This window comes from Euleptes europaea, chromosome 6 (genome assembly GCF_029931775.1).
Source record: "Euleptes europaea isolate rEulEur1 chromosome 6, rEulEur1.hap1, whole genome shotgun sequence".
Taxonomy (NCBI): Eukaryota; Metazoa; Chordata; class Lepidosauria; order Squamata; family Sphaerodactylidae; genus Euleptes; species Euleptes europaea.
In genome coordinates, this window is record NC_079317.1 from 49,380,618 (window position 1) to 49,405,818 (window position 25,201).

General features: G+C 41.8%; 1 protein-coding gene across 1 annotated transcript; it reads left to right on the top strand.

The window, feature by feature from the left end:
• Positions 1-1,623: 1,623 nt before the first annotated feature.
• BUB1B (BUB1 mitotic checkpoint serine/threonine kinase B) lies at positions 1,624-23,496 on the top strand. The gene is made up of 22 exons (XM_056851076.1): positions 1,624-1,816; positions 2,969-3,028; positions 3,125-3,269; positions 4,160-4,356; positions 4,449-4,621; positions 4,715-4,914; positions 5,645-5,739; positions 7,238-7,464; positions 7,942-8,009; positions 8,224-8,366; positions 8,565-8,614; positions 9,351-9,435; positions 9,858-9,960; positions 11,374-11,648; positions 12,809-12,966; positions 13,947-14,090; positions 14,923-15,032; positions 15,530-15,691; positions 16,300-16,442; positions 18,243-18,414; positions 18,804-18,910; positions 23,307-23,496. Exons 1-22 carry the CDS (start codon positions 1,677-1,679, stop codon positions 23,494-23,496), a joined length of 3,147 nt encoding a protein of 1,048 aa, XP_056707054.1. The 5' UTR covers positions 1,624-1,676.
• Positions 23,497-25,201: the final 1,705 nt, after the last annotated feature.

The following is a 25,201-nucleotide window of genomic DNA, read 5'->3' on the forward strand; positions in this document are numbered from 1 at the left end:
TGCTTCTGAAATGATGCAGGCCTACTAGCAAATATTTGTCAGACGTTCATAAAAATGAAGCTACAGGGAATGGACATCTTTGAACTTACTATTTTGCTGTTTTTCTTTTGAGAAAATTACTGTACATTAAAACTGTTATAATGAAGTGTATCTGTGGAAATATATAGCAGATAAGGTTGTTTCCTAATTATATTGTTGCCCTACTAAACAAATTTATTATTCATCTTCACCATTGCCCTTTGAGGAAAGAAGGGACACTTAATTAAAACCTTTCTCGGCTGCCTTTCCACCCAAATAGAGCCCCCAAAGCAGGGAACATGAAGCTGAAAGCATGTGAAGTTAAAAATATATGTGACTTGACTTGTTTGGTCAAACAGCATATGCCTCTGCAGAGGTACAAACTAATAACACCTAAGCCTTTTCAGGCTTTTTAATACAAGTAATCAGGGCTGTTTCAGAAAGATTTGGTAAAAGGGCAGGGTGTGTGTGGGCTTTACTACGGTGTATACGAATCGTCTGTTGATGAAGGTGTGGTCTTGCTATGTAATTTCTACATCGTTTAAGGTGACATGTTAATGTAGATGCTTTGTTTGCAGATTTCTGCAGATCTAATTGCTTTGTTTACTGGATATCCCATCCGATTGATTGTATTTTTCGTATGCTGTGTAATACAACTTGAGTGAGACAGGCGGACCATAAATAACGTAAACAAATAAATTACATTAAGATAAAAAACAAACACCAAGGCCTGGTTCAAAACTCGTTAATAAAATGTGAACTCGTTAATAAATCACAACTCAGAAGCTACACGAGGGAGTCTAACAATAAACTCTTGAAAGAGGTACAAATGTATTCGCAGGGTCGCTGTAACGGTAAAGAAAAAGAAACCACCACATCTGACATGATTTAAAATGAATTTAGTTTCTCTCCTCCCACTTCCACTGTCACAGCGACAAGCTCGTTTTCCGACGACACCACAATAAACTACAATTCCCATAATGCACCAGTGTGCGGGCCGACTTTTCAGCTCCTAAAGTCCAATAGGAGGTGTCAAGTGGAGGAGATGACCAATGAGGACGAGCGAACGATGTGGAAGGTGGCGGTTAAAATTTGAACACTGACGGAGGAAAGACGTACTGAGAAAGCGAGCCGGATTTGAACTGGGGTTTTATGAGTCGGTTTTCTACAGGCGTGCTCAGTAAGTGAACGAATACCAAGCAAATGTGCACGGGGGTTAGAATAGGGATGGGTTTTCTGCCCTGTGACTGGTTGCGGAAGCTTGGGGGCGAAGGAGGGTTGATTACCTTTCCTGTTCATGGGATTCCTTATTGATGCAGGAAGCCAAAAGGCTGTCGACTCTGTTTTGGGGCTGCTTTTTGTTGGGAACTAGATAGCGAGTTTCGTTTCTGTCAGATAGCGAAGGGTTAACACATTTTAACTCTTGTCATTACAACTCAAAGATAAGTGTTGATGCCCCTTAAAATGATTGAAGCAATTATTACGGTAAATGTGCTGGGTCTCTGGTTAATAACGATTCAACAAATAGGTTCTTTCGTTTCCTCATGTAGAATCTTAATTTCCTTTATCTCCTCTAATCGCTAGCATTTCTAGTCCTGGAATTACACCGCTACATGTTGCTGTTGATGCTGTAGAGTAACCTAAAAAAAGAGGTTACCATGGCTTCGGATGGAAATGAGTGGGAGCTAAGTAAAGAGAATGTCCAGCCTCTTCGGCAGGGGCGAGTTATGGCTACATTGCAGGAAGCTCTGGCTCAGCAGGATGTTTCCAGCCATGCAGCTATCCAGCAGCAAAAAAGGTAAATATACTGATCTTCTTTCTTTAAGTGAAGGAATATGAGAGGCTCAGCATCACACCAATACAATTGGTGTTTCCTGTAGTGAATGTCTGAGGAGTGATTGATGACTGTACATCTTTAAGTATCTGTATTCACTCCTGGTTCGACTGGCTCTCCCTGATACTAGCCTATGAGTGTTCGAAGAGGCATGTATGTCATTCTCGCTTCTTATGTCTGCTAAGGAGGTGCAGATACGTCCATGTCGATTGAGTTTGCTGTGTAAAAGTGTGGAGATGTGCTAAATATAGCAATAACAGAATTAAGTTACTAAAGCTAGTGTTGCACGTAAGGCCAACATGGCAAGCTGTCTTTGTGTGAGTTAAGAGTTGGAAACAATCAAGAAAGGCAAGGATTTTTTTCACTAATAATTTACTGTTGCTTAGATTTTTGATTTTTAGGTATAGTGAGAGAAGCAAAGGAAAAATAAGTAGGTCTACAGAGGTACATATCTGTGGAATTCTCTAGAACAGAGTTTTTTTTAATGGTGAGTTCTCTGTGTGTAGTATTACATGTATTCATATGGACATTGCTCTGGGACTTTTCTTCAAATCATAATCTATTACAGGTTGTAATGGGGTCAAGGAGAGTGGTGTGTATCAAGCAATAATATTTTGGCATGTGGGGCTAGTAACTTTAAAACAAGAGGCATAATGCCGTGCTCCAAAAGTTGCTTCTATTTTCCTATCAAGGTGGTAGTTTGACCTAGTTGGTCAAAATGATGCATACGTATTGTTATGCTGAGTTTTAAGTGAAATCCAGATTGAGCTTTTGTGCAATCAGGAGGTACCTGCTACTTGGGAAAATGCAGTTTTGCCTCATTCAACCAAAATGATGTACTTGTCTGTTCACCTTCCAGAGCTATTCTATGGCGTAGGATGGCTGATACTATAAACATCAAATGCTATAACCCATGGAAGAAGAATGTTCCAAAATGTGGTGTGTTGTCCGTCAGATGCTTCTGTAAACCAAGAAATGTTACCAATGTTGAATCTCTGATCTTGCCTGGGAATGACCAGAAAATGTGTTCATAAGATAGACATTCACAAAATATTGCTCTTGTTTCCCAGACTAGTGATGGTTTTCTAGCTACTTTGTGTTTAATTTTAACTTTAGGGAATTTGAATCTGAAATTCGTTTTTACTGTGGTGGTGATCCTCTAGATGTCTGGGACAGGTAAGATTCTTTTTTGTGACGAGATCATTTGTAATTAATTGCCAATCACCAACACGGGTGGCTTTTTTGTGCTCATGGTTGTTTTGACATCTCTAGATACATCAAATGGACAGAGCAGACCTTTCCTCAAGGTGGTAAAGAGAGCAACCTCTCTGCTGTGTTGGAGAGAGCTGTTAAAGCACTGAGTGAGCAGCAGAGTTATTACCAAGACCCCCGGTACCTCAGCCTCTGGCTTAAATTTGTGAGTTCTAGTGTGTGAATATTTCGCGTGCTCATATTTCAGTTCATTTGAGCTCTGTTTTGTTCAGGCAGGTTAAAATAGTCTTCCTTAAGCTGTGCATTTTACTGATCCAATTCTAACGTAGTGGTCCTTGTACTTCATCATAACCTGTTTATTTGGGGCCAGTCTCCACCTGTGCCTTCACCAGACTTTGATATCTAAGCTGAAGGGCATGGGGTCCTCAGATCATAACAAAGGTAATAGATTCTCAAATAACAGCAGGTCTATAGACAACTCAAGAGTGCACTGGAGAATAAATGTACTAATTCCTGCCCTTTGATTAATGATGTTACTGTAATGGCAACCTCTTGAAGTTGTGAGGTGAACATCGGTTGTATTTCAGTATTGCAGAGCTACTTTGCACTCAGAAATGTTATTTTGGTATATAATATACCCCATGGGAGTATGCCTTTAAGAACTGAGACATTGTGCTTTGTTGGGTGACCCTGAGGTGCTAAAATGCACTCCATGTATGCACATATTATTTTAGCTCATTCATTCTCCTTATCAAATCTTCCTGGAAGCTGAGAGGAGAAAGCAAATCATAAAGTGAATTGTAATGCTACTATTAAGATGCTTAGATTATAATTAGAACTCAATGGTAACACAATTATAAAAACTTCTTTAAGGAAAAGCATAGTTATGTCTATAGGTCAGACCAAGGACCGATCTGTTCCTTTCACTTGCTTTTTGAAAAACAGGGAAGAAGTTAATTTGTTGTTGGTTGCAGAGCAGGGGTTCACAACTAATTAGACATTTTGCTCCAGTAAATACTTATAGGAGTACAAGTTTTTGATTTCTGAAGCTGACTTTTGATGCAACAGAGCCTTGCCCCTTCCCATATTTTACAGGGGAACTGCTGTAGTGAACCTCTGGACCTGTATAGCTATCTGCACAGCCAGGGGATAGGCACATCTCTGGCGCAGCTTTATATCACTTGGGCAGAGGAACTTGAAGCAAGAGGGAACTACAAGAAAGCTGACTTGATATTCCAGGATGGCCTGCTGTGTAAGGCTGAACCATTGGACAAGCTGCAGTCCCACCATAGGTAATTACTGTAAGATAGGCATATGTGAAGAACAAATTGTGCCTTCAGTGATAGCGGCTACATTGCAGGGGTGTTTATACTTTTGTGTTTAGGCAGTTCCAGGCCCGTGCATCTCGGCAGGCCTTGCAAGATCTTGAAGGACATGACGAGGAAGATTCAAGTCTTTCTGCTTCTGAACCCCAAAGAACAACGCTGGCAGAATTAAAAGGAAGAGGGAAGAAAACAGTGAGAGCCCCAATCAGTCGTGTAGAAAATGTTGTGAAATGTGAGTTGAGGTTGGCTACATTGGAAAAGTACTGCAACTACATTTCAATACAGTGTACGAACGGCAGATATCTCACTTTATTTATTCTCTTAGTCCCAAGCCAGGGGCAGAGGCTCCAGAATCCAGCGGGTCAGCGGGTGTCGAGTTGTCCAGCCTTTGCAGTATATGATGAGAATAAAGCAGAGGTTTCTAGAGCTGAGCTTCCAGCGCTTGTACCACAGCCATGGGCAGCCCCTCCAACAATAAAGGCCAAAGAGAATGACTTGCAGGCAGGACCGTGGAACAAGGGGAGGGTAAGGAGAAATGGTCTAATTGATTGCTAGCAACAGATGGAACATGTGAATTTCTGTAGGAGTTCGGTGGGTTGCAGGGATTCATATCCTCCTTAGTTCTGGTTTTAACTAGGCTTAATCTTAAACTAAATTTCATTCCCTTTGACTATTTTAGACGTTGCAGAGCTTGCCCTGAGTATTTTCAGGCTAAGGACTTTACTTTCAATTTCTTCTTGTGTGTTTGCAAACGATGAGTGGCTTACATGTTTAAGAGTAAGAAGTGACACCCTTAAACTGTGGAATTTCATTGCTATCTTTGATGAATCAGTTGCTTCACACTCAGAGCTGCAGTTCGAAGAAAAACTGATGGCAGGAGAAATGATGTAGAGGAAGCTGTAAAGTAGGGGCTCAGCGAAATGCCTATCTGGATCTGCTACCTAGGCAAAACGACCATTTCAACAGAGATATCTCTTGCTCTTTGGCTGAGAAGTCTGTCTATAATTTCTGAGTACTTGGTTCTTCAGTGGATCTGAAAAGGCCTTTCTCCTGTCGTAGCTTTGACTTGTCCTGCTATAACTGGTCAGTGAAGAAAAAAAAAGTCCAGTTTCCTCTAGTGCTGAGGTTGCTAAAAGATGAGGGGTACTAGTGTGGTGCATGTCTATGTGAAGAAGTTGGCTGAAGAAATATCTGAAGGGCAGTCAGGGTGCGCAGGCTAGCAATATGAGAAGATACTGTGTTCATTCTCCTCCAGCGTCCTCGGAACAACACGGACTCCAGCCCTGTGGCTCCTACTGTGCTCCCTAATTTTACTCCGTATGTTGAAGAGTCAGCACAGCAACAAACAATGTAAGTTTTTTCTTCCTTAGTCTATTGATTATCTATGAAAGGGATATGAGTCTTTGAAACTCTTCATCAGAAAATAGAACGAGGGGCACCCAAGCTATAAGTATAGTTTTGTTTTCTCCTGGTTATAATGTTTGTAGCTCCGTGGCCTCTTACTACTTATAAGGCTTTGTCCAGCAGAATCATTGAATAGTGTGGTCAAGCAAAGACAACGCTTTTCTCATTGTATAACATCTGTAAGGGGCTAGGTTGCCCTTGCAGTCCCTAGAGCACATTTATATTAAGGTTTGTTGATATTTAAAAAGCTGTCTCAAATATCTAAGACACACAATGGCCAAAAATGATTACAACTAAAATGTGAAACAACAGGCTAATATCTTGCTTGTTAAAACACTTATCCAATGTCATAGCAAAAATACATATCAAAAAATTAAAAAGCAACTGAAAATGCATATTGGTACACATTGAATTATATGTTGTATTCTTTCAATGTCTTTCAAGAGTTCTGTTTGGCTCTTGTAGAGGAAGTCATGGCATGGCCTGCTTATTTAAGAGGCAGTTTAGTTACGGATCTAGCAAAATCTCCCATAACTTGCCTTTAGTCTTTGTAAAGATGGAAAGTATGTTGTTTCACTGTCTTTCTCCAGTCAAAATGGTTTTTTCCTCCCCTGCATATCTGATTCATTTCTGTTTTCTACTGCTGTTATGTTCTCCTGGTCTGTCCATAGTATGCCTAATGAAACAAACGTTGCCTAGAAAGCATTTTTTGCTTCACTTAACAGGGTTTGTGCTTAAAGTATTTCAATAAATTCTCTATTATTTTTTTTGTCTTTGCTGGCACTAATATTGGTGGAAACTTTGGAAAGTAGCAAAATCTAGATAGACTCGAACATAAGCTTTAAGCTGTTGCTCATAAAGGAGCTCAAATCTTTAATACTGAAAGCAAAAACTAATACAGGTGTGTGTGTGTGTTTAAGTACCGTCAGTTTGCTTCAGACATCTGACAACCCTATGAATCAGTGTCCTCCAAAACGTTCTATCGTCAACAGCCTTGCACAGGTCTTGCAAACTGAAGCTGTGGCTTCCTTTATAGAAATCCATCCCATGTAGGGTCTTCTTCTTTTCCTGCTGCCATCAACATTTCCTAGCATTATTGTCTTTTCCAGTGACTCTTGTATTCTCATAATGTGACCAAAGTACAATAGCCTCAGTTTAGTCATTTCAGTTTTTAGGGGAAGATCAGGCTTAATTTGATCTAGTTAGTTGCTTGCATATGGAATTTTATTGCTCATTTCCTCCTTATCTGTTTCGGACAGCTGCAATATCAGTTGTATTTAATTAAGGGTTAGTCTTAACTGGTTCCATTCCATGTTTTTTTTTAAAAAACACACACATGCAAAAACAGAATCATGTGGACTTTTCTTATGACTAGTATCTAGTGATAGGTTAACCACCTGTATTCTGTCCCCTTCTTATTTGTGTTTCTTGCTTGTTTTTTCAGGACTCCCTGTAAAATAGAGTCTAGCATAAATAGCGTGTTAAGCGCTCGAAAGCCAGGGAAGGAGGAAGATCCATTACATCGTGTGCAAAGTCATCAGCAAGATGATCAGGAAAAGAAGGAGCAGCCGATGTATTGCAAAGAGAGAGTATATGCTGGTGTTGAGGAGTTCTCCTTGGAAGAAATCAGAGCTGAAATCTACAGAAAAAAACAAAAAAACAAAAGGGAAGGTATGTATAGGCAAAATTTAAAAAAATCTGCTAGTATTATTTAGAGCCAGTCAGTTCTAGAGAATTCATTCATAGGTCATAATGGTCCAAACAGTAAAGGCCACTTGCGTTTGAAAATTTAATGAACAAGCACTTTGGGATTATGCCACAACTCATTCAGCTCACCAACCCTGTGAGTGTTGATGTGTTGTAACATTATTATGATTCGGTTGTGCTTTAGGGCAGAATTATGCACTATGAGGCGCACAAGGTTGGCCCCTGAAAGTGGCCATGCAGTGCAGTTAGAACGTAATGCTGAGTAGGTCTAGTTACATTGTGGGACAGACAACAACTTGGGGCTGCTGTTTGCAGTGGCATCCCAGTGTTTCTGATAGCTGGTAGTTCTGCTCTTAAAATAGCCCACTCTAGGAGATGTTGCTCACTAGCTGCAATTTTGTTGTGAATAATGTATGGCGTCTTGACTTCCCTTTTGTACAGAAGAACTACAAACAATAGCACAGAAGAAAGCAGAATTACTAAGGAAAATTGAAGAGATGGAGAAGATCGTGAGAGAGCAACAAGCTAATCATGCTCAGAAGCCATATGCACAGGTAGTATCCCACCATCTTACCTACTTGCAGTATAATACTAAGTAGGACCTGTGTAGGACACACAGGAACTTTACTCGGGTACCATTCAATAGGTATTAGAAACGTACAGGTGTCAAGTACATTTGGAGCATGACATCTTGGCTTCTATCTATTTCCTTGTTTATCATAGCAAATAGAATCACAGATGCCTGTTGGTTTGACTTCTGATGTGCCAGAAGTTCTGACGTTTCCTATGACACAAACACAGCCCTCAGTGACAGATACCGCAGCACTCACTGAAAGATCTCTTCCAGATTGTTTCTCCTTGAACAGGTAACTTAGAAGGTTGGCTTAGGAGAAAATGCTTTTGCAAATAATATTATAAAACTATAGGCTTTTTTCTGAAAAAGGCCCATTGTAGTGTTGAGGTGATCTATTGTTTCAGGTTAGAAGATTTTTGAAAGCGGGGGAGGGATTGATTGTATCTGTTTCTCTGCTTACCTGAGCAAAAAACTGCTTATACTTTGACAGCAATTTTGAACTGGATGAAAATGTTCAACACAGAAAGTCGAGCTCCAGCGGTAAGTTCCATTTGCATTGATTCCTACTTGAGGAGAGTCCTTAAATGCTCACGTGAATGAATCTAACATTTTGTAGTCTAGCCAAAGCCCCACTGAAACTATTTTAAGGCAGGGGTGTCACTGGCTGTGGACAATGCTTCTTTTCCTATTTTATTCTTGGCCTTTATCAAAGAACCCCCTGGCTATAAAAATTCTGATAACTACCTAATAACACTCGTCATCTTGCTCATGTGTTCTGTTCAGGATGATTGGTTTATATGCTCTGTGCCAGTAAGCTGTGAAATACTTGCTCTGTCACTCAGTAAGTAATGTGGTATTGTAGATTCAGAGTCTTGCAAAGAAATTTTACTTTCATGTGAACGGTCCAAGGGTATTCCCGGCGGGTCAAATTTTGTAATGGAAATGGGGGTAGGAAATTATTGTAGTTCCTAATGAAGGGGTGTTAACAGTTGCATGTGATTGGCTGGTGCTACGGGACAAGCTTTAAATAGCACTGTATGGTTCCTGTCCTCTGCTCTGTCCACAACAGTAGAACATGCATGTGAACCCCCAGTGCGTTTACGGATGGAATGTGGGTAGATGCCTACGGAATCTTGCGTTGATCTGTGATTGTCCATGAGACACTGGGGACTTAACCGATTGTAATCGAACAGCTCCTCTGCAAAATACCTCTTAAGCAGTAGCATTTCTAATTTTTCCAAACAACCATATATAAACTATTGGCTTTGTGTTCCAGATTCTGAAATTCCTCCTTCGGTGGTTCCCTCAGTGCCTTTCTCCATATTTGATGAGTCATCTGCTTCAGAAAACCAGGATGTCAGGTAAATGTAAATAAAGTAAACCCACATGAGAAGAGTGAGTGCTCTCAATTCTTTTTTGGAAGGAGGGGAGAATATTTCGTTATTCTGTTCCATATCATAGTCAAGGACTGACCTTTTTGGTTCAGATTCTTATAACTTCATTTGTGTCACCTTGTAATCCTAGGAAACATTTGTAGACATTTATAGTCTGCTTTTCTCTAATTTATCATCATAGTAACAGCCTGTGAAGGTAGATTAGACTGAGAGAGAGTGACTGGCCCAAGGTCAATAGTGAGCTTTCATGGCAGTGGGGATTGGAACCTGAATCTCCCAGGTCCAAACCTGACACTCTTAACCACTACACTATGTTCATTCTGTACAATTGTTGTACAGAATCAACTACAGAATGTCATTGGGAAAACCATATTTGTCTTTCATCTTAGTCTTTCTACTCGTCTGCCACTGGTATGTGCCAAATGTCCTCTTGCTGTTCGCAAAACTTCGGAAAGTATCACTGCTAAGGAAAACGTACCTCCTGAAAATTCTGTAAGTTTTTCAAAGCTGTGTGTTGGTAGAATCTTGGTCTCCCGTTTCTTGGGTGTATCTTTGAGAATAAAGGTTAGTTGGGATCTTACATTTAAGAACCACTTCATTCATTACTGTGGAGAAAAATGCAAGACAAATCACTGTTTCCATGGCATGTGTGCATATCTTCTGTCTAAATATACATACCGTATATACTCGGGTATAAGCCGACCCGGGTATAAGCCGACCCCCCAAATTTGAGGCCAGAAAAGGGAATTTCTTATTGACCCGCGTATAAGCCGAGGGTCAATAAGAAATTCCCTTTACCGGCAATGCCGCGCTCTAAAATGCCGGCCGCCATTTTAGTGCGCAGAGCCCCTGCCCCAGGTCGCCCTCCCGCCGCCTCCCAGGCCCTCCCGCCCCACCCCACCCCACCCCCAGTGCCATCCAAGGGGGGGAGGGGGAAGAGCCCCTGAACCCCCTACTTACCGGGAGACGCGGCGAATCGGCGGCGTGGCCTTCCTGGGCCGGCAGGAGGCCTTTCCAGGCCCCTGCCGGCCGGAGGAAGGCGCTCGGGCGCGTGGGTGGCGGTGGCGCAGCCAGCAGGGACCTTCTGCCGGCCAAGGAAGTACCCTGCCGGCAGGAGAAAGGCGTCCGACCGCCTGGGCGGCGGCGGAGCAGCCAGCAGGGACCTCCTGCCGGCCCCTCCAGGCCCCTGTCGGCAGGAGAAAAGCTTCCGGGCGCCTGGGCGGCGGCAGAGCGGCCAGCAGGGACCTTCTGCCGGCCCAGGAAGGACCCTGCCGGCAGAAGAAAGGCGCCTGGGCTGCGGCGGAGCAGCCAGCAGGGACCTCCTGCCTGCCCCTCCAGGCCCCTGCCGGCAGGAGAAAGGCTCCCGGGCGAGGCGGCGATGGCAGCGGTAAGTTCCTCCCTCCTCCCCCCTCCCCTCTCCTACCGTATTGACTCGTGTATAAGCCCAGTTCGGCTTTTTCAGCCCTTTTTTTGGGCTGAAAAACTCGGCTTATACACGAGTATATACGGTAGTTAAAAACTACACTTTTGTCTGCAATAGTATATGACAGGAGTTCCTGTGCTCCTTGCAGACCTATAAATCAGGAATGGCTAATAAGCAGCCTGTGGCTGGATATGGCCACTTGGAGCAATTTTTCCTGGTCTGTAACAGCCATACCAAATAATAATATATATGGGAAAGGTTTGAGAGAGTAAACCTTTTTTACATGTAAGTGGAAAATTGGGAAGGATTATCCCCTTCGTGTTAATTCTGTTTGAGTTTGAGATTATCTGAGCTGACTTTCAGATGTATGTCCTTAGGTATTTCTTCATGCAGTTCAGTTGGCTGAGTTTTACACACACAAATCTGAAACACAGAAATGGCTGTAGCTGATGTTGAGCTGGTTTGGTCTGTGATTTTTCTAGGATGAGCTTCATGGAATTGAACCCCTGAGTGAAGATCTAGTTGTTATGGGCTCATATAGAAACAAAACCTTCTGCTCCAACCCTGAAGATACTTGTGACTTTGTTACGGCTGCCCACATTGCTTCAACACCTTTCCATGGGGTAACAGAACAGAGAGGTCGACTTGATAATGAGCCAAAGGAAGCATGTCCAGAACCTCAGGCAGGATCTCTGAGCCAGCATACAATTGTTAGTGAGGATCAGTATGCCGAAGCCCTGTATGTAAAAAAACTGAGGTAAGAAAGCAGTGTTGTAACTGCATGCATTTCCTGCCTCCGTATGTTTGCATAATGGCTTTGGTATTTTGCCTGAAAAAATGCACTGAAAACTTGACAGAATATGCAAGTCTGTTCATATTAGCTATGACAGGTGGATTTAGATTCAGGGGATCTAAGTGTCAAGCTAAGCTGATTTAATAACCTGGAAAGCCCCTAGAAGGCCTGAGACTGAGTTAATGAGTTGCACCTGGAGGGTGACTCAGCCTGAAGGTAATGAGTTGCACCTGGAGGTTACTCAGCCTGTAACACTAATTGCTGCCTGGAGATGGCATCTCTATATAAGTATTTGACCCCATGAGTCTATGCCGGGAGATAGTGGTGGAAGAGTGTGTTAATAGCACTGTGAATAAAAACTGCATTTTCTACAAGCTCTACCGGTACTGTTGGTTATTCCTGGGCATTGGCACAATCCGCCAGCTCCCGCAACAGGGTTATGGGCCCAAGTGTTATGCAGCAAGTGTAACTATTCTGGTGCTTGTCAAATCACATTGTCTTCTCATCACACTAGGCATAAGACAATGTTTGAATAATCTTCATGTTATTTGAAGTATATTTTTAAAATCTGCTAATTCCAAATTGGCATACTGGGGTGAAAGGACTACAATAATTTGGAGAGAAGGTTTTTTTTCCCCTTTAAACATACAGGTGTTCTTCCCAGTCAACCCATCTGCTTCTTGAAAATACACAGTCCATCAAGTGTGGGGAGCTAATGATTTGTTTCTAGCATCCAAGGAACTTGGGGCAGCATGCATGGAAGCTATCTTTTATAGGCAGGATCATTGTTTGAAAGGCTTGTGCGAGAATTTTAATAGGCAATTAAACTAAGTTGTTGTATTGAATCAATGCCTTCCTTAGAATTTTTATGGCTATAAGGTTATAAGAGGTGCGTGCAAGGCGAGGTCTACTCAGAATATCAGCCTGGAGAGCAGCATCTGAAGCAGTTCTGATTCTGTGTTGTGACACATCTTTAAGGAATACATCTTTAAGGAATGCTCCTTGCTACAACATATAGATTTTGAAGCAGCTCTCTCAAAGAATGACTTAAAACTGTTGTGGAAAAAGTATGCCTGAATGTTGCATCCAACAGACTTAATTTTCTTTCCCTTCCGTGCTGGTAGTCCAATTATAGAAGCAAGCCTGGAAGATACTGCATCTTCTGCATCTTCAGCTTCCCCTACACAAAGCTCCACGAATACGTTTGAACAGATCTCAGAGACTCTGAAATTGGCTCAGAGCTGCACTCACGAAATCACCAGCAATACAGAAAATTTCTCTAGTGAGTTTACAATTGTTTTCTAAATGTTCATCACCTAAACTCTAGATGTCCCATTGTCTTCCTGAAACTCAACAAGTTTCTTTTTACCTTCGTATTGACCCTGTAAGGTATGGTACACTATTTCCCAGGCTGTTGAAGGCAAATCCTCTTGCATCTCTCTGTAGGCTGTGCAAGAGGCCATATTCCCTCCCCCCACCCACAGAGCCCACCAGTAATAGAATGGGGACAGATTTTACATACCAGTAAATTTGCATGCAAGTTGAAGATGATCCCTTATTTTTTTAGGCCCGCAAAGGAGAGGGAGGCTTGTTTTTGCATTAATAAAATGCATTCTATAATGTTACCAAATTATGGGGAGTGAGAAATCACCTAAAGCTAGTGATAGGAAGAGAAGCTAATGGAGCCATGCTATTCGGTAAAAAGAGATAATCTGGTAAGGCAAAATTGACTCCAGAAGAAAAATGTTTAAATTTCTTACTTGTGCTGATGTAGTGCTGCGGCATACTATATTAATGTCCACTGAAGGAAGTAAATGTCTAGATCGGGGTCCCCAACATGGTGCTTGCCAGCACATTTTCTGGTGCCTGCCAAGTGTTTTTTGAAAGTGGACATGGGCCAGGTAGGGCTTTTTCCCAGCAGGGCTTCTGTTTGTCTGTTGAAGATCTGATTGGCTGTGCTGCTTTTTAAAAAGTTGCTTCAGCAACAACTGCTGCCACAGCATAAGGATTTCCACTAAGTTACTATGTTTGCAAGAAAATATTTTTAAACAATATGTTAATTTTAAAAGGCATTCTGTTAAAGAGAGCTTCTGCCTTATACACTGAAGATTTACCATTAGAGCTAAGCATAACCTCAGTCCCTGACATTTTGTGGTTGGCTCCACCTCCTGCAGCAGACTCAAAAGGTTTGGAGACCTCTGACCTAGATATTTATCAGTAGTCAGAGCCAGTGTAGCAACTTTCTGATAACTTTATTTCCAGGCAACTCTGCAGGGGGATTGCAGTATAAAGAACAACGCAAACAGCTCTTGCAGCCCCTTCCAGACTTTCTAACAAAGTCTCCTGACTTGAAATTAGAGCCTCAGCCTATGCCTTGGATGGAAGTAGAAAAAGAAGTTGATATAGGTAAGGATGGTTACCTTCTTACTTTGCTGGGATCCATTTATTTATTTGATTTATATCCTGCCCCTCCCCGGCAGTGCCAGGCTTGGGGCGACTCACGACAACATAGTACACAATTAAAAATTATATAATTCCAGTTAAAATTCTTTAACATCTTAAAATTTCTAATGGTCCCCTTAATTGTTCCAGTGGTGGTTGCCAGCTGAGTAGTGATAAAAACGATCTCAACAAAGAAGGGATCAAGGTTAGGATAGGCATTACTGTTAATATAATTGAAGAGGCAGGGTAGGAAGAGGGAAAAGAAGGGGAAGGGAAGCCAGACAAAATGGAAAATTGTCACTGTCCTCAACCATAGGTCTGGTAGAACATCTCAGTCTTGCAAGTCCTTCAGAATTGCATTAAATCCTGCAGGGCCCTGGTCTCATTTGAAATAGAGTTCCACCAGGCAGGACCAGAGCCGAAAAGGCTCTGGTCAAGGACAGACAGACACTGTTTGGGCTGGGGACCACCAGCAAGTTGTTTCCAGTTGATAGTGATTGCCATTTTTGAGTGTTCAACTGAGCTTGAGTCCTAGTGTCCTGAGTTTGAATCTCTGAAACTAATCCCAGGAATCCCCATTGCACTTAGGTGTTTTGAAGGGCACCCATTTGAAACCTACAAGGAGACTGGGGATCAAATTGGAGTGTCTCAACTGAGGAAAGGACAGGGCCTTACAAGGCTTGAAAAGTGAAAGATAGCAAAACAGCTTTTGTAAGGCATATAGCTGTCTTGATGCTGTACATCCTTGTGAATAAGCGTTCTCGGTAGTGATCACAACAAAATCTTGCTTCAACAGGCAATGAAACTTACAATATCACTCGTGAGTATGTTATCAACGAAGATGACAAGATGTTCTCTGCTGTGTTAGCCATCTTTCTTCATGAAACCTTAGCATCTTTAATAAAGGTATCTTATCCTTATGGCTTACTGTAACTTTTTCCCTATCAGCAGGCGTTTATCAAATATTCTTTTTGTGATTCTGAACGGAAGTTGCTCCTCCTCAGTTCTGGATAGTTCCTAATGTACTCTTGATGCATGGTTCAGCATGTTCTACAAGTTGTTTGTTTAAATAGTTCTCAGTAGGGACCCCTCTTTCCCCTATTTTTTATTCAGTTGTGTAAAGTTATCGGCTATTTTACATTGGATGGGAAGGTCAGAGCTATTGATCTAACAAATTCAGATTCTGCTCATATCTATGTGAAATGTTGGAAGATCAATCACAGATCCCTTGCATAACATTTAATTTGGTCCCCAGATTTGGTTTCCTGGTGATGGGTATCAGCCTTGACACTTCAAGGTGATACTCTGCTGTGTGAGTGTTAAAACTTCTAAAAACTGTATGTGAATAATGTGTCAGGGTTGGGCCATGGGAAAATGGTAAGTTTCTTTTTTTATATATGTAGGTGCACTCTGAACCTGTGCCTTGGGACTTTTACATCACGCTGCAACTGCAAGAGCGACTAGGTGCTGGGTTTGATCAGAGCTTCAGTGACAGCTACACTTGTTTCTTGTACCACAATGGCTGTGTGACTCTACATAAGGAGATAAATCACTTTACTCTTCAGGTCAGCATGGACAACTAGAATATGATTCAGGGAGAACTGAGGTGCACACTAACAGAAATTTTGGTTTCTGCTTGGTATATGGGGCCGAGTGTTGAGCCTGTAAAAGCAGAAATACAAAGGGAATGCTTATTTTAAGCTAGATGACATTACAAAAAATCAATTATGTAGAGCTGGTTCAAAATGATGTAATACTCCTTCCTAGAACGCCTACAGTAACTAGGCACTGTGCATAAACCAGGGACCAAACACGCATAAGAGAAGAAGAGTGGAGCAAAAGGCAGAGGGAGATGAGTTTGAGCATGTTGGATTGATGAAAGGATGAGAAATCAATTTCTTCTCTGGCTGAGTAAAGTGCTGACATACTAAGACATTTGTGTCACTGCGTAACTTGGGCAAGGGTTTAAAATATAAAGTCAAGTTCCTGCTGTTTTGTTTAATCTCTTGAGGATTTTTGGTCACAAAATGTATTTGAATGAGGAAAGGCATCTCGTTTAAATTTCAGAGCATGCTTCCCTCAATCTCTATGGCCCTAGATAGTACCTTTCTTATGGTCTTGGAGCCAGTGTGGTATGTTGCAGTACTAGATTATACTAATCTTTTCTTCTTAGGATGTGATCCAGTTCTGTACAGTTATTCCACAAGAAGTGGTCTTGCTGATTGTCGACAATCTCCTAGATGTGGTGGCAAAATTACATACAGTAGAGATAGTTCATGGAAACCTGCATCCAGCAACGTTATTCTTGGGAGACAGGTTGGTCGTTTCAGAAACCTGAACCTTTTGCAGTTGGATTAGTGATTTCTAAAGTTGTATTCTGAGTAGATGCAAGTTATATGTTAGGGAATGGAAAATGTAGACGTTAGGAAAAGAATCTAATTGTAATGTGTATTCTTACCTCACTGTAGCTAATTCAGAATAAAGATTAGAGAAGAGTTTGTGATAATAAAATACATTCTTGCATGTTTTTACTTCTAGCCTATCTCTAAGGCCCATAGGCAAGTTAGATCAGAAACATGTCACTAAAAACTCATTTATGTTACAATTATGCCTTATTAAATGTTTTCCCTTTTGCAATTACTGGAGGAATGTTGGCTTTGGAGATGGTGTGATACTTGCTTACGCCAACAGAGGGCGATAGCACATGTTAGAATAACGTCATGAAAAAATGCATAAGGTGCAAGAACTGTACTTTGTCACAGTCATAGCCCTTCATCTGAATTAACATATGCAAGGTATTGTTAACATTTGAATTGTACTACATAAAGGGCATTTACAAATTACATAAATGTGAGGCAGGTGAGTTTCTAAAATGGAAAATTGCCAGTGCTTGATTATTATTTTTTGCTGAAAATTTCTATACAGTCATTGTTTCATAAAATTAACAACAATGAATAGATGTCATTGTCAATAGAATATTAGGTAATTTTACTGCCAAGCTTGTGCTCAATGTTTTTTCAGGGGTGATTCCCCAGGAACGTTTTGAGATTACATGCATTCTTTGATTTATAAACCAGGCTGTACAGTAAACAATAATAGAACCATACATACATGTAAAGGTAAAAGTAGTCCCCTGTACTAGCACCCGGTCATTATTGACCCATGGGGTGACGTAACAGCCTGACACCAGGCAGACTTCGTTTATGGGGTGGTTTGCCATTGCCTTCCCCAGTTGTCTACACTTTACCTCCAGCAAGCGGGGTACTCATTTTACCATCCTCAGAGGGATGGAAGGCTGAGTCAACCTTGAGCCGGCTACCTGAAACCAACTTCTGTCAGGAATGAACTTAGGTTATGAGCAGAGCTTCAACTGCAGCACTGCAGCTTTCCACTCTGTGCCACAGGGCTCCATACTCTAAATTTAAGAAATCGTTGGCTGCAGGTCAGATCAAAACTAACTCTAAAATTCCTATGTCTCCTCTCACATAGTTCCATACCAGATTGGCAACTGTATACTAACACATAATGCAAGTGCTGAGGTGCCTGAGTGTCCTCCATGTTTGAGAGGCAAATTCTGTTGAAACAGAGGAGTGGACAACCATGTCCATGACATATTGTGCTAACATCCATCTGTCAACAGTTCTCTGTGCCTTTGGGTTTTTTTCTTGAATTGAAACAATGTGAAGGAAAGTACCTAATTTTTTTTACAATTGTTATTCTAATAAAAACCATTGCCACTTAAAACTCATTGAGTGCCCTTTTCAAAAGGTAATCGCTAGAGTAAGAAAAGTTGTATGGCTCAGTCTGATCTGGAGAACCGGGTTTGATTCCCCACTCCTCCACATGAGCGGCAGAGGCTAATCTGGTGAACTGGATGTGTTTCCCCATTCCTACACTCAAAACCAGCTGGGTGACCTAGGGCAAGTCACATTCTCTCTCAGCCTCGCCTACCTCACAGGGTGTCTGTTGTGGGGAGAGGAGGGGAAGGTGATTGTAAGCTGGTTTGATTCTCCCTTAAGTGGCAGAGAAAGTCGGCATATAAAAACCAACTCTTCTTCTTCAATGTGAATACAATATAAGACTGCATAAAATTGTTTAATCCATCTTTTCCCACAGAATCTATAATGTCTTTGCCAGTGCTGAGACATCCCGTGCTCTGAAGATAGTAGATTTCTCTCACAGCCTGGACCTGAAGCTACAGCCAAGAATGAGTTTTCTGAAAGGCTTTCCAATAGCTCAGACCCAGGCCGGGCAACAGATCCTGAATGAGAAATCTCTTCCTTACCAGGTGAGAGGGGAGGGAAATTCCCCAGGTGACCCCTGAGTGCATCTGCACTCATCAGATGTGCTGATCTTTATGCAGTTTGGCATGGGGTTTTGAAACTGCTTTTGTTAACATTAACGCCTCTTGTGAGAATGCCATATCCCTCTCTCCTTTGGCTGAAATAAAAAAGTTCCATACATTTGTGTAGGTTTCATTACCACATGCAGTTAAATGCTTTAATTATGTGGAAGGCTGAAGCAACCAGAGTAAACTATTTCTTGGATCAGATGCATACTAGAAATTTCCATACAAAAACAATATAGAAATTGGTGTGGTATTTTTGGAATGGACTGTGGTTCTGAAAACACAATTCTAACAAATGTTATACAGAGTTTGGTGTGCTATGTTTTCAGGTCGACCTGATAGGCATTGCAAATACAGTCCACCTTATGCTCTTCGGGGAAAGCCTGCAAGTTCATCAGGAAGAAGGCTTCTGGAAAACTACCAGAGATGTATCCCAGTAAGTACTGGGCAACAGTTCAGAATTTTAGCTCTTTAACTCAATGTTTGTTGTCTCTTAGACGCTTGGCTGTGGAGGTGGTACTATCATTTGGTATAAGGGATGTGTATGCTTCAGTTAGCTACATACATTTTAAGCTGGTTAAAATTTGTTCTCTTTGACTCATGAAGATTAGTTTAAGAGCACACTTCTTAAAAATTCTGTGTTGGTTCTAGTGATAGTGTGCAAGCAAAGAGGTCTGTCCTTTTAACAACTTAATAAAACTGTAGATATCTTTTTTCCTTCCATCATGTGTACATAGGTTTTCTAGAAGGTCTCCCATCCAGGTACTGATTAGATCCAAACCTGCTTTGCTGCATGCTCACTAGCCAAGACTGGGGAGGAGGTCTGTCTCAGCTGGTGATGACACAGCCCAATGCATACATTGCCCTTCTCAGCAGCCCCCAACTTTGCACTGGGCTGGAGCCCCTGGAAAGCTGGAGAGCATCTCATTTGGGCAGACTCATATCTAAGGAAGGATGGGGCAAATGATCTGGGTCACCTAAATGAAAGCAGGCTAGAACTTAACCTCATGGCAGGAAGTGACAACCCTTTATGGAGACCAAAGAGTCATAAAGGGAAGCTTTCATACCAAGCACGCTTAAGAGAGGAAAGCAAGTATTCATAAACAAATTCTAGAAGATTCTAAGATGCAATTGGACATTTAGAGGGCATAGATATGGTGGAATGAGAAACCAATAAAATACACTTCTAGATATGAACTCTAGGACATATTGTAGGTGTTGTAACTGACAAAAAGGCAGACTAAGCTAGCAAACTTAAGCGTTAAGCTGGTCCAAAGATTCTCCGTGGATGGAGATACCAAGCCCAAAAGATAACTTAAAACTGGGGATATAGTATTGCCTCCCAGAACAGAACCCTATTATTAACTTGTAGAACTCTCATTGGATATTGTGATGGCCTTAACGTTTGGCTTTGAAAGGGCTTAGTATGATTTGTGGAGGATTGGTCTTATCAATGGCTGTTAGCTACGATGACTGATTGGGGCTTCCAGATATGAAGGCAGTATACCTACAAATGCTAGTTGTTATCAGATAGCAACATGGGGAGGCTTTGGCCATTGGATCCCGGCTTTGGGATTTTCAGGGCATCTGGTGGACCAGTGTGGAGAAACAGGATGCTGAAGCCTATAGACCTCTAGCTCAACCTAGTCTCAGTTTATGTTCTTAAGGTGCTAACAAATATGGAGGGAAGAAGAGAAATGACACAAATGTGGACATGCAACTAAATTTCTGTGCATTTTAGTACTGGAAGATAAAGCATTAATTCTTAGCTTCAGCACCTATGGCCTGTTAGTATAACGACTGTTTAGAGCAAGGATTACCACTTTGTTCAAATGGGGATAGGGATGGGCCAAGGTACTAGGGGGATGGGACGCCCATAGCTGTGATGCCATTACTTCTCTCCTGACTTCCTACATCTTTGTGTGTGTGCGGGAGGGGGAGTAGCTGTAATTGATTCACTAAAGAATCCTCTCAGTACTCAAGGACAGGACATATCACAAGCCTTTGATTGACAGGTTCTGTAGCTTGTAACAACATCTTCAGTGATGAGAAGAGTGCCAGCCATTTGGGTTGAAAGACTGAGAGCAGAGAGCTTTGAGAGAGAGCTGCACATACTTAAGAAGGCAGCATTCATCTTATGCTGTACCAAGCACTTGCTTAGAGAGTACCGTCTGAGAGGTGCATGCCACTTCTAAATACCTCTCAATGTCTGGCAATCCTCCCTTGCTCTTACAGGCATTGGTGGATGGGGTGCAGCCCCAGCCTCTGCACTCAATCTTCCTGGTACTGATGGAAGTGATGCTTCTGTGTCCTCTGGAATGAAACGGGACTTCTGGGGCATCTCTTCACTGCTGAGAAGGTTGAGGGGTGACTGCTTAGCTGCCAAGTACTGCCTTGTATACTGGTATTAGTTCAATGGCATCACCTTGATCAGCAGCAGCATTGAGCTGGTAGGCGACAGGGACCAGGCAGAAATGGGAGGGGGCAGGGAGGCTGCAGACATGCTGGCAGTGGGCCATCCCCATCCAGAAGTGTAATGCAGATGTTTATCATCAGGTGCTCTGCAATATAACATAACTAACTGGATTATTTTTTCACAGAGCTTAATATCCATAAATCTAAAACCAATTATGCAGACGTCTGAAGTAAAACCAAGAAATAAATATATATTTAACAAAGTAACCCTACGCGTTAATTAACACAACCCAATCTTTTCTCTAAAAAGGAGTACAAAATACTCAATACTCTCCTTGACTAAAGGACTTCAATAAATGGTCTGGGTACAGGAATCAGGTGTTGGGCAGATAGCAGTAGGGCTTTGACTCAATTGGGCTAGGATGGCTGAGGCAAGACTTTACAAATAAGTGAGATCTGGAGGCTTATTGGATAGAACTGGAGAGTTGGTATGTAGTACTAGGTAAGAGTGGTGGACTTGAATACAGATTCTCCCTCAATGAAATGTTGCTTGACTCTGAAGCAACTTAGGGGGCTTCGAGCAGATGACTGATACTTGGTCTAACCTACCTAGTTCACAGGGTAAACACCATGTATTCCACCCTGTGCTGTTCAGAGGAAAGGTGAGATACAAAATGTTGTAAATGTTGTCTGGTTGCAGCATTTGTTTTTGTAAGAGGCAATTTGGCTTTTGAGTTCTATTACCCCTAGTGACATGGAACTCTTGCTTCAGATGTCATAGAGAAAATTAGTCAATAGACTGAAGAAGTTTGATGGAACTGCTTTATATCTGCAACACAACAATCTTTTCTTTGAAGACAGCTCAGGTTGACACTGAATACCGTTTGCCTACTTGTTTATAGTTTCCTCTTTTACATGTAGCCTTATGGATTTACTCTCAGTCTTTGATAGTAGAACTAGGCTGTGGCAGAAACTGCAGGAACTACGATTAGTAGGCGCTTTTTATGGTTACTGATGAGACCATATCAAGGTGCTGAAGTTAAAATTCAATGAAGTTTGGAAGACGACCATGGACTCAATTCCTGCCTTTCAAGGTGTTCCACAAGCTTCCCTCTTATCCCCCTATCTATTTAATTTATATATTAATGATATTGTCAAAGCTGTTTCAGGGCCCATTTATCACGCACCCATTTTGAACCAACAAGACCTTTCAACTCTACTTTATGTAGGTGATATGGCATAATTATCCCATACCTCTGTATGTTTGAAGCTTATGCTAGCCAGTTTTGGTTCCTACTGTGTAAATGAAGGATTAATGATAAATGCAGAAAAATCTCAAAGTTGTTTTTCAGGAGGCTCTCAGCTAAAGAAAAAAGAATGGAGTAGTTTCATCTTTGTAGCACGTTTTGTTTTCATAATCTATTTTTGTAGAGTCAAGGGAATGTTACCTACATATTGAAGAAGACTGGTCTGTGCACTTCTGCTGTCAAACTATTGTATTTGACCAAGTCAGAGAATTCCCAGAAAATGATCTATTACACTTATGCATTTTAAAGCTTAAAATAGATAGATGCATCAGCAACAGTATTTCATGGAGTTGGCTCATCATGTGGGTGTGATGGGTTTGCAGGGAGCCTAAAGCCAGAATACCAAAGAATTACGTCTTACAGTATATTCAGTGCTTCCTTACACGAATTAGAACATTCCGTATATTGCAAAAATATCTCTGCCAAATATATTTTATGTGTAGGAGCTTGTTGTTAAAGTGATTGTTACATTGTACAGATGGAAGATTTCCTGCTAGACAGATAAATTTGACTAAAGTTAACTCTTTTCTGCCTTAGGCAGATACAAATATGACATATTTGGGCTACATAGGGCTTTGTAATTGAATTATTATGCATAGGTCTCATTCTGGTCTTGGATGAGGTTTCCTAAAGAGTTGATGAGGAAATGCTTTACTGGCATAGAAGAGCAGATCCACAATTTTGTTCAAATGAGAAATAACATTCACTTGTTCTGCTCAGTGTTACCATATTTTTCCAGAGGTGATCCTTCTATGGCATTAGGGAAATTTTGTTTGAGGGAGGGAACTTTCTGTTGAGTAAGCAGAGGGTGATGAATACCAGTTCAAAGCTCAAAATCCGATACCTGTACACTCGCTCATATTAAGCGAGGATGTTTTGTAAGTGAACATTTGCTTAAGATTCTCAGGCAGCTTAATACTAACTTTAGTGGCCAGTGCAGATATCTTAGTAGCTAAAATGGACATTTGAGACTCTTTTCCAGTCTTTCACACATGTATATTACTTGAGATTCAGACAGTGAGCTAGGGTCTTCAGGGGTCATTGATAAATTTAACCAAGAACACACGTGCATGACTTTCTAAGTGAGAATGACTTTCCTCTTGGTTTTAGGTGTGTTGACAGTGACCTGTGGAGTAAGTTCTTTGTGCAACTTCTGAATGCAAATGGTAGGTCTAGTGTGCCTCTGCTAAGAGAACTAAGAGAAGAATTGAGAGGTGCATTTGATAGCTCTTTCCCATTTCGCCTCTCTGATTCCTTGACAAAGCTGGAAGACCTTTTCAACCCTGAGAGCGTCTTTTGACATAAACTCATCATGCTTTTAATGCCTTTCAACTCTTCTTCCCTGCTCACTCCCAAGAGTTGGGACTTTGAGCTTTAGTTCTTTCACTTCTGTGTATATAAAGTATTCGTATGGCATTCACAATCCCTTCATGTCCTTTAAAAATGCTTTCTGGTACCTTAGCTATGTACTGTCAATATCTGTTCTCACTGAACCTCTGTTCCATTAAACCTTCATATTATAGCTGTTGAATGTTCAGTATTGATCACTCTGTGATACTGAGTTCACTGTTCAATAAAAGTTTTGTAATCACCTGTCACCTCGTTTCTGAGATTGATTTTAAGTGACTTCTGATGAATGAAGTTTCTGTAGCCACATTCGGCTCTTGCTGTAATTTTGGATTGGTGTTTTCTTTTGAAAAGGCTTGCTAGCTTGTGTATGGTTTATATGAAGAAAGACAAGAATGAGAATACCAGGTCTAAGACGATAAGTATATTAATGGAGAAAGTACTTCCTTCTCTCCTTCCCACTCACCAGTCAACCTCCCGGTCTTCAGCTTTCTTTGTTACTCATTTATACCCTACCTTTCTCCTCAATGGGGACCCAAAGCAGCTGATATCATTCTCCTGTCCTCCATTTTATCTTCACAATAGTTCTGTGAGGCAGATTGGGCTGAGAGTGTGTCACTGGCCCAAGGTCACCTAGCAAGCTTGGTGTAGTGGTTTGGAGCAGTGGACTCTGATCTGGAGAACCGGGTTTGATTCCCCACTCCTCCACATGAGCAGCGGATGCTAATCTGGTGAACCAGGTTGGTTTCTCCACTCCTACACACGAAGCCAGCTGGCTGACCTTGGGCCAGACACAGCTGTATTAGAGCTCTCTCAGCCCCACCTACCTCACAGGGTGTCTGTTGTGGGGAGGGGAAGGGAAGGTGATTGTAAGCCGGTTTGATTCTTCCTTAAGTGGTGGAGAAAGTCATCATATAAAAACCAATTCTTATTCTTCCATGTCACAGTGGCAATTTGAACCTTGGTCTCCCAGATCCTTGCATTAGTCACTGCACCATTCTGGCTCTCAGCATTCCCTCCTCCTGGCAGCCTCTCCTTGAGAAAAGTCTGGCCGAGTTGAAAGTCATACAGTAGCAGGTCACTGGGGTAAGTTGTGTGGTGACCACTGCAGCCCTGGCCAAATTGCACAAGTTGTGTGAAAACTGCTACTGAGCCCAGGGAGTTGGGTGGTAGGCAGCCACTGCTGCACCTTGGTGAGTTGCACAAGTTGCACAGTGGCAAATTAACCAGAAGTTGTTGCTGGCCCTGGCCCTGATGAGTCCTCCCTCCAGAGCAGGAAGGATGGGAGCAGGGGTGGACTGTAAGGCCAAAATAGCCCTTGGAAGGGCCCTGCCCCTTGCCTTTTACTGACAGAAACCAAGGTTTGAAGGTTGGCAATAGTAGCTTAGCAACCCCCACAATGGCCACTGATTTTGGAGGACATCCATTTCTGTTCATGGTTCCAGTTGCTGGATTACAGTATCCACAGATAGGGCCAGGCTGAAAATTAAATATATTGATTCCTAGTGTCCTGGTACTAGGGAAGAACAGAATTTTGTTTACTAAACAGTGAGGACTAAGACCCAGTTTCTGTATATCCCTGCAACAGGGTTGCTGCTTCTAGCAAGTTGGGATCCCATACTACAGACATAAAATGTCTGCTTTTATTTATTCACTTC